Consider the following 9994-nt stretch of genomic DNA (forward strand, 5'->3'; position numbering starts at 1 on the left):
CCGTTGATCTTTTCCATAAAACGTGAACAGTTGCTGTTTCTTTTCCTTCATTCTGCTTGTAGGCCATTGATCAACGGTCAATTTTCTCCACACTGAGAGACAGTTTGTATATGGTGCATCCATGGTGGGCCATGGATAATCATGAATCAAATAATTCCTTTTATACTATAAACTTACCTAGATTTGCTTTGATCCTACTGGAAATTAGTGCAACACATGGTTCCACCAAACCACCGTAGAATAACTACAAGCATGATAAACATGTTCGGTGCCACAAGTGTCAATCTGTTAGATCCAAGCCACTCATCAGGTGAGACCCACCATTAATCTAGCTAGGAATCCCCAGCAGTTGGCTCATCTAGACAGCCACGTCTGTCCAAGAAAATGGACAGCTTTAGGAAATTGACAAACAGTCCAGAATCCACATTAGGAATATTTTGTGTGGCCAAAGGATACATTTTAGCCTAGAAGATCCACATGCTAAGGCCCAGCTGATGACTGACTTGGATCTCGTACACGTGTGCCCGCGAGTGCACGTTGCATTTCTTGAAAAGGTTCTTCATGCAGCTACACGTGTCAACCTGGAACGTTAGTATGACATCCGATCCTTGTATAAAGTGGGCCTCATCTTGTAGATCATCTGGAACAAAAATTCACCCAGATCAACTATCAGCTGAGCCACACGTGGATAAAACAAAAGAAAGAAAAGAGAGATTGCAAGTTGTTTTCTGGAACGTTCATTGCATTCGTTCATACACGGTCTAACTGATATTTGGCCTCCTACGGGCTTGTCAGATGATCTAACGGCTCGGATGTCGTACACGAGTTCCAGGTTGCTATGCATAGCCACGTGTAAAGTTCGCTTGGATGACTTACGTATGTGTCGTCTTAAGAAATTTTCCGACGATAACGCCTGTTATAACGAGCCGTCTGAAAGGTGAGAAATTCCTTCGTATACGCCTCTCTGTCTTTGTCGCCCAGACAGGAGATTCAGGGCCTAGGGTTTCTCCCTCAAATTCCCAGAGAAAGAGAGATGGTGGGCCACGTTCATGGCATCGGCCATTCCCTGGAGATGGTAGAGACGGTGCTGGAAGTCGCTGACGTTGCGTGGAATGCTATCGAGCACCATCGCCACGCCGCTAAGGACCATCGCCAAGCCGCTAAGGAGCACCAGTGCACATCCTTAGACGAAGAGATCGATGCCCTCCAATCCGAGAACCAACGGCTCCGATCGCAATTGAGGGAGAATATCAACCTTCTCAAAAATCTCACCCAAACCCCAGCCCTATCCAAAGACTGCCCTCCCGACGTATGTATCCACTTCTGCTTTCTCTGAATTCTCTTTTGATGCAACCAATTGGCCACAAAAGCTGGTTGATCTAAAGATCTAATCAATCTTACCATTCAGATTGTCTCAATTGATGATCTGGACCAAATCAATGGCTTGATGATCAATTAGATGGGACCAACGGTCAACTTAAATTTTGGGGCTCATGATATCAATCATATGGTCATTACTGCAATTGCCCCACCTGCCACATGTGCATGCTCCACACGTATGCACAAGAATCCTTGTTTAGCCCGTCTATAATTTCCTTTTCTTTTGGGTCTCTATATTAGGAAATTAGTAATCTTAGGGGTCGTTTGGATGGTGGTAAATGGTTTGCGTTGTAGTAAATCACTTAGGCCTGTTTGGTTTTCGAATTACAACTGTAAATGACTGTAAATGGATAATGATTATTTACTCCTGAAATTGTATGGTGACATCACTTATATTTAACTGCAATGATTATTTTGCTACATTGTTTGTTTCACTCAAAAAGCACAGTAAAAATGATAGTTTTATTATAACATGAAATTGTAATTATTACAATTTACTTTACATAGTTTACTATTTGATTATCGATTTACTGGTCATAATTCTTCTTTAAACAAACACCCGGAAATGATAATGATGGTTCATTTACTTTGTATTGCATAGGAATTGGGAAAACCAAACTGACCCCTGTAAATGATTTACAGCCTGTTTGTTTAGCTTTAAGTTGTAAATGATTTACTAGTAAATCATTTACATTGTTTGGATAGCCTGTAAATGGTAAATGAAATCTCCTTTATAGGCTTTCATTCAAAAAAATAGAGCCGTTGCCATGTCCTCATTTACTAGTAAATGAAAACTCACTTTTTTGCTGGTAAATGAGAACAGGGCTTTGTTACTTAATCATTTACAAGTAGTAAATGATTTAGAAGCAAATCAGAGCATCCAAACACTAGTAAATCATTTGCTAGTAAATCATTTACCACTTGCCCCATTTACCACCGTTCAAACGAACCCTTAGATTTTTCTTTGTTAAGTGCATTCTATTATAGACACTCCATGTTGGGAAATTTTGGAGATCTTAGCTAGCTAGGAATCCTATTTTTAGATTCTATAGATGATGTTAAATGTTGTAAGCACCCTTAACGAATAAAGCTTAGGCCTATAGAATAAGACAGTTGAATGTTATTCTCTTTGAGCGAGATCTCTTTTTTCTCTACGGTAGTTGTTGAAGGGGAGGGGGTTGAGTGATTTGTAGTATAATTCTAGAGGGGAGGGGGGTGAGTGATTTCTAGTATAAGTCTAGAGGGTTGTTGATCTTGCTCACAATCATTGCATTCTTTCTCTCTCGTGATTCAAACTTCAATCCGGTACCTTATTGCACGTATTAGATTGAAGTTCAAATGACAAAATAAAAAAAGAATGCAATGTTTGTGCGCAAGCTCAAACAGCTCTCTAGTTCCCAACAACTACTGTAGAGAAACAAGAGATTTTGCTCAAAGAGAAATAACATTCAACTATCTTGTTCCATAAGCTTAACCCTTATAATGAGTACTTACAATCTTCAACATGATCTATGAAATCTAAAAATGAGATTCCTAGCTAGCTAAGATCTCCAAATTAGAATTAATAATACTTATTTCCTGACATACAATCTATAAAATAAGAAAGTACTTAAGTGAGAAAAATCTATGATAACTTATTTCGTAATATAGAGAAATGAAAGAAAAAGAAATTATAGATAGGCTAAAAAATGAAAGTAGACACACGTGTGGGATATGGGACGATTGCATTGATGACCATATGATTGATCCCATAGGCTTCACAATTTAAGTTGATCGTCGGTCCCATTTAATTGATCATCAAACCACCAATTTGGTCTAGATCATCAAACAAGACAATCTCAACGGTGAAATTGATCATATCTTTAGATCAACCAGCTTTTGTAGCCATTTGGTCACATCTTTGGTTATTGATCCCCGCTACGTAATTTGAGTTCTCTTCCCCCCTTTTTTCTTGAATTTCACATCTTCGCTCTCATTTTGAATGCAAATCCGATTGATCTTATTGAAAATTAGAATGGCAAAGATTGGAATTTTTTTTTCCCTTCAGATGCCTACTGATCTCTTGAATAGCAGACTTGTCCCTTTTGACATAATGAATTCAATATATTAAACAGTATCAACATCGCTTGTTTTGTGCTGATGGACCGAGCATGGGATGATGGTCCATTCCATCAATGGTAGTAGTTATTGAGCTTCATAGTAGCTTTTGTTGAGAACCTAACCAATATGCCAAAAGCCCCAGAACTGATCCCTCAAGCCATGCAATCACACCCATATATTTTCCACTCGTGAATTGAATTGAAGATTTTGGTTGAACTCCATCCAATCAGCTGTTGTAATTTTGCAGCTGTATTCACGTCTCGTAGCTACTGTGGATTCTTCAAACTTCTTGACCCAACTTGAATCACTCCAAAAGGCATCCACGGTCATGCCAGGCCATGATTTTCCTTTCAAAGAAGCCACAGGTTCTCTCAATTATTCTGAAAAATTGCAGCTGATAAAGCCAAATTTTCAATTTGCTAGTGTTAATGTTTCTTTCTCTTGGTCTTTTGTTGTTGGAATAGGAGCAGATTTGCATTCAGTGGAAACTTTGGTCAATGTTGATATTGAAGAACCCAGTTGGTGGGTATGGGTCACACATGACATGGTTCCTAGTAATACAGAAGAGCGTAGTGGAATTGATGATGAGAGTTATGTGATTATTACCGAGGAGCTTGTGGTTGATGGGGTTGCCAACTTCATGGCTAGGTGTATTCTTGCAAACCCAAAATCTAAGGTATGGGAATTCTAGATTCTTTTATTTTATCTTTTATTTGTTTGAGTATCTATCATTAATTGGTTATCATTAAATTGCAGAGCTTAACACCAGAGGAACTGCAGAAAAGTAAGTCTACACATACATCTCTTGTTGTAACCATTCCAACGTCCCTTCTGATGAGATGGACGGTAACATATGGTCCAACCATTCGCAATTGAGACGTTCTCTTATTTTTATATATCCTTAAAAAAAGACGTATAAATAACATTATTATTCCAAGTTGTCACAAAAAAAAAAAAAAAAAAAGCCTAAAGTGCCGCAAATGTGGATCTAAATCTCTACCTTTCTTTGTTTTTCTTATGCTTATCTGTTCTTATGTGATATATCCTATTAAAAATCCCCCAAGGCACGGATCTCCCAAAATAGAAGACTACTAATGACTTGCACATGACTAATTGCAGCATATCTTGTCAAAAAGCTTTTGTGACCAATCATTTACGGGATTAATATCGGGAATCCTAGGCATTTAATGGTAGGTAATATAGATTAATATAGGCTTGACGACCAATGGTTTAACTGAGGATATGCTCCTTGATAGAGTGAAATGGCGTGAACGGGATTCATGTAGTAGACCCCAGTTTGTCGGGATAAGGCTTAAGATGATGAAGATGATTATGCTGATAGATTATGTTGGAGATTTTGTTTGAGTTTCAGTACATTTGAGGATGGGAAAGTTTCAAGTTCTTATATCGGTAGTTCCACATATTGTATATCAGTTGGGTTAGTTTAAAACAAAGAGACATGGTGATAACCCTCCTGCCTATGAGTTGATAGTTTTGGAACTCAAAAGAGTTGTATGCATTTGGGTTCTAGTTAAAATTGCCAAGGCCACAGTACAATTATCAGTCACCTTTGTTTCATGAACCTAGTCTCCAACATGCTTTACATGCGTCAACTCGCAGATACATCTTGATTTTTAAGTTGGTATTGCAAAGGGTGAGCTAATGCAATACTACGGGTTCCAAATACCTTAACTAAAGTTCTTTAAAAAAAAAAAAAAAAAAAAACCCTAGTTTGAGTTCCTGATAAAATTACAATGGTCAGGCTAAAATGGTCAATCCACCTTACTCTTATGAACCAACTCTCCTACATGTGTGACATTTGTCAACCTACAAGTGCATTTTGATTCTCAAGTTAGGTCCTGAGGCTGAGAAGGAGACAATGTTGTGGCTATCACATGCCTTTAACCATTTGTGTGTCAATGATCGGATTCTTATATATTCATGCGATGGATTTATGTGGATTATGTATTTTTTGGCCTCTCATTTGGTTTTTCTTTAAAAGAATCTGTTTTTTCCTTATGCTTAGTATTTGTTTTGTGCCATAAATTTTCCATGGTAAGGTTTGGCATTTAACATACATGAAAAGTAGACACATATTTGCAATCATGCTCGAAGATGGGGATTTCTTTAATATTTTGATTTTTTATCAATTTTATTTTGGTGGATATAGCTGGAACTTTTCTCACATGGTCATGATTACCTTGTTCCACTTAATTTTGTGTGTGGTATGCCTTCCGTAATTGAACCAACAGTCATCAGTTTGGCTAGTTTATCTGACTATCATAATTGTTTGAGACTCCTAGCTTTATCCAGTGGAGAGGAATTTGGATTGTGGTTATGTTCAAAGTTTGGTTTATGTGTTTATAAGATTGGCAGTAATGGTTTTTAAACTTTGAGAACTTGCAGCTGTGACAAAAGCCTTGGGCGACATGAGCAACTGGAGTAAAATGAGGAAAGTATGGCATGCCAGCCAGCTCATTTATGCCCTCGCAACGTGGGGAATTACTTTGGCAGCGTGAGATTCTACTGCTTTTCTTACCAATCATTTTTTTTTTTTTGGAAAAAATTTAAAAATAATGCTAATATGTATTCTTCTCCCTTGGTTTCTCCAAAACGCACACAAATATGATATGTGCCCCGTAGAGGTATGATGCCAACAGCAATCAGTGAACATGCATGCTTATCAATCAATTGATCCAGTCCTGCTAGCAATCAGCGAACATGCATGCGCATCAATCAATTGACCCCCCCCCTCTTTTTGTGAGGATCCCCCTCATGCACCTGATGACTTCTTTTACTTTTATATAAGCGACTTCAGCTTATTAAAAATTGAACGGTGGTTCATATGGACTTTGAGGAAAACTAACAGTAATTTAATAAAAAAACAGGACTTTTTGAAAGGGGGAAAAAAAAAAAAAAAAAATCTTGGTTGTCCTTGAGTCAACCAGCACTAGGGGTGCACATCGAACCGGTAGAACCGTGGAACCGGACCGGAACCAACCAAACGGTCCGGTTTGGTCTAGTTCTAGAGTGCACCGGTTCCGGTTCCAAAAATCAAAGAACTGATTGCATTGGTTCGGTTCTCGGTTTGGGGGTACGTAGAACCGAACCGAACAGTGAACCGATCCGTAGAACTGAACCGTGGATCCAAACCGCGGAACCGAGCCATGGAACCGAATCAAGAACCCTTTGATTGTTTCTATATTTGGCCCATGATTTATGGTTTACAATACACCATTTGATTGTTTTCATATATGTATTTTTGCACACTTTATACAATATCTAAACCATTCATTAAATGGATCACAATACGAATGGACATGGGCTAAATTATAAAATAAAACATGCAATTGAGCTGGATTATAAAAAGCCCAGAATTATGGAACCGAACCCGTTTTAACGGTCCGGTTCCAGTTCGGTTCTAGGGTGTTAACGGTCCGGTTCCGGTTCCGAATATCCTAGAACCATTAGGAACGGTTCGTTTCCGGTTTCATCCTAGAACCGGACCGAACCGACCTGTGTGCACCCCTAACTAGCACACATTCATCTCCAAGCTTCATTCATTCTGGACTAAATTCAAATGAAGGAGAAACAATGGTATTAAATCAACTCTATAGTTAATACAGAGATCAGTCTTGTATTTGCTTTTTTAAATAGAAATATGATTGCTAGGAGTAGAAAAGAGAATTTGGTTTTAAAGATGTATTTGGGAGGCAGACGGTCATGTGAACAGACTTTCAGCGGGTGACTGGATTGGAGCTAGTCATCTCCGATGCAATGCCTTAGTCTGTGTATCTGAACCCCTGTCAGCCCTCTCTGTATTTATGTTTCTCTTTTCTTTAAAATAAAATCATCACTGATGTTTGGGAGAATGTCCCTTCATCTGCTATTGGAATGCAGGTTGTATAGGCACCCAACTATTGTGAAAGCCGCAGTTAAGGGGATTGGAGCATCCGGCAAAGTTATCATGAAGGCTATCTGATTGTTTCCAGGGTATAAAAATTGTAAATACTATTGTTTCCGTGTGCAATCATCATGTACAGCAAACCATATTCTCAGTGTGTCTATACGCCCCAAGGATTTATCCGTTTGTTATTCTTCATCCTCCATTGCCAGTGCTAATTCCACGTTTTCCAAATGCATGGGAGCATGGGTGAGTAGGGGTGTACACGAACCAAGTTAGCTCAATTAGTTCGCTCAACTCGACTCGTAAAAGCTCTATTTGACTCGGTTCGAAGCTGAGTTCGAGCTGCTTTTTTGAGCTCGAAAAAATTTCAAAGCGAGTTCAAGCTTGACTTGACTCGGATTGAACCCCAAGTTGAATCGAACTTGGATCGAACTAGTTCGGTGACTCGGTTACTTTGATATTGATGTTGCTCACCAAGTGTTTGATGAAATGACTCAGCGAAGTGTCGGCTAGTGGCAAGGAAGGCATGTATATGAAGCAAATATCATTTTTTCTTGATTTTGATGTTGCCTATAAGGTGTTTGATAAAATACTTGTAAACAGCTACTGCTGTTTTAGAAAATGCGGCAGAGGCTCGATTTTGGCTTGAACTTGGCCCGAACTGGCCAGTCAGGCTCGAGGACGTGGCTGAGCTGAGTCGAGCTGAGGCCAGCTCAACTCGGTGTACAGCCCTATGGGTGAGAATGTGTGGTCATGATTAATATTAGTGTCATCCATCTGCTCCTACCAACCATGGGTGTTCCTCACCGAATCATTCATACCTGCTGAGAAGGGCTGTTTGGCAGCCGCAAAAGTTCAGCCTCTCAACTGGCCAGGATGTCAATGGTTTGTGAACTCCAACTTGTCTTCTCACAACTCAAAAGACCTTGGTGGTCTTTTTGTGTTACTGAAAAGACCTTTAGACCGTGTTTCCTCACAATACGTGAGACTATTTTTTCTTGTGGTGCACATGGCACTAGTGGCACCTTACATCTTCAAGCCTTGCAAATGTGCCACGTTAAACTTTTCCCTTTATGCATCTTATCTGCCAGAGAAGCCAAGTTGTACACGTAAAACATGTATTGCACTGTGCATAATCACCCCACATGTGGCACTGTGCATCTTCAAGCATTCCACGTGCCACATGCCACCACATGTTTCGAAGCACCACAAATATGCGCTACATGTACCTAAATAATCTCTGGTCTAGGTGCTAGGTGCTTGACAAATAACATGGAAGTAATTAGTTCATGACCTGGATAGAATAAACTAAAATTGACTGATAACCTTTTAGATAACCATCTCATACGTCTTTTACAATGCTTCTTATGAATCATAAAATAAGGGAATATGACATGACACTACAACTATGAATCAGATAATCAAAAGGCTTTGACCTTCCATGATTAACTTCTTTATTGAGCTTTTAGGAATTGCATCATTAGTTTTTAAGTATTCATGCATTAATTGACTGGCCTGGTTGTTTGCTGCTAGGCATCAAGGAGAGTTGGAATGTGTGGGACTATAGCATCCACCATTGGCCCTCATTGCATGGCATGCATCCCATCTACCCTTTCATGAGAAAAATATTCAAGGTTTGAAGAAAATAAATAGCCTGACTTGTTATCTTGATGGATCAATAAAATCACTGAATGTGCATATTCAATAGACACGCTGGGCAATGCTAAGCGTGACCTACCCATGAACAGTCCGGATCCAACGTGTCATGGAATGTGCTGTGAAGCCCAATCTCCTCCCATCTGCCACGGCACGTCCAACCACAATGTGGTCAAGACAGTACATGCCCATCAAACTTCCAGTCAGACATCTGAGCATATGAGTCGGCCATTTCTGCCAGACCCAATATGATTTCACTGGGTTTTCAAATCTGGATGCAGCACACGGTCTGGCTCTTGCACTGTTCAGGAGGGCCCTGTCAGTTACACCAAGCAGCACCATCAGGTCATGTCACAAAACAGGCCAGATTGCACCTTACACAGGATCGCATTGCTTTTTTATGTTCCATCAATGCATCCGTTCAATCAACCTCTGTCAGTCTAGAGAGCGTGATAAAATTGGAGTGCCACGACTCCAATTGGCAGAAATAACGAGACCCCACCAAATCTTTTCAGTAGGATACAAAAGCAGGTAGGCCTCACTATGATAATAGAACCAAAGCGACATAGCAGATTTTGTTGTCCATGGGCCACCAAACTTGATTCCAAACCATCCCCAGCCCTCTGTATTTGTGACTCTTTAAATCACCCTTGATTTTCACTTTTGGATGTTCCAAGAACAGTCGGGCGAGGCAGATGGTTTTCAAAACAAATCTGAAGCAGCATCATTTCAATTCCAACCTGAAACTATCCTGCTTTCAGCACAAAGAATTCCCAATCAAGGTCCTTCCTGATCGGAGTGTGGCCAAAAACATCCTAGGCCCTGTTTGGTTGCCACTTGAAAAACATCTCATTTTAGTTAACAATAATTGTGTTATAGATTTGGGTAAGGATTAAAAATATTCTTCATAGCCCAATATTTATATAAACTATGATCGCTAATACATTATTA

The 9994-nt window shown here is 39.5% G+C and overlaps 1 protein-coding gene across 2 annotated transcripts; it reads left to right on the top strand.

Annotated features, from left to right (window-relative positions):
- Window positions 1–912: 912 nt before the first annotated feature.
- On the top strand, window positions 913–7582 carry LOC131242519 (uncharacterized). 2 transcript variants are annotated; one of them, XM_058241211.1, is made up of 6 exons: window positions 913–1309; window positions 3728–3845; window positions 3951–4156; window positions 4237–4264; window positions 5887–5995; window positions 7381–7582. In XM_058241211.1, exons 1-6 carry the CDS (start codon window positions 1034–1036, stop codon window positions 7460–7462), a joined length of 819 nt encoding a protein of 272 aa, XP_058097194.1. In that variant the 5' UTR covers window positions 913–1033; the 3' UTR covers window positions 7463–7582. The 2 variants fall into 2 exon arrangements, with proteins under 2 accessions (XP_058097194.1, XP_058097193.1); XM_058241210.1 differs by having other exon boundaries at window positions 914–1309; window positions 3945–4156.
- The last annotated feature ends 2412 nt before the right edge of the window (window positions 7583–9994 follow it).

The sequence above is a fragment of the Magnolia sinica genome, chromosome 4 (assembly GCF_029962835.1).
Source record: "Magnolia sinica isolate HGM2019 chromosome 4, MsV1, whole genome shotgun sequence".
In the NCBI taxonomy this organism is placed as follows: domain Eukaryota; kingdom Viridiplantae; phylum Streptophyta; class Magnoliopsida; order Magnoliales; family Magnoliaceae; genus Magnolia; species Magnolia sinica.

Excerpts from the sequence above, each read along its gene's own strand:
- LOC131242519 (XM_058241210.1), top strand. The coding sequence starts at position 1,034 with ATGGTGGGCCACGTTCATGGCATCGGCCATTCCCTGGAGATGGTAGAG. Across the intron at positions 3,846-3,944 it reads TCCTTTCAAAGAAGCCACAG|GAGCAGATTTGCATTCAGTG; the intron begins GTTCTCTCAATT and ends TTGTTGGAATAG. Across the intron at positions 5,996-7,380 it reads TGGGGAATTACTTTGGCAGC|GTTGTATAGGCACCCAACTA; the intron begins GTGAGATTCTAC and ends ATTGGAATGCAG.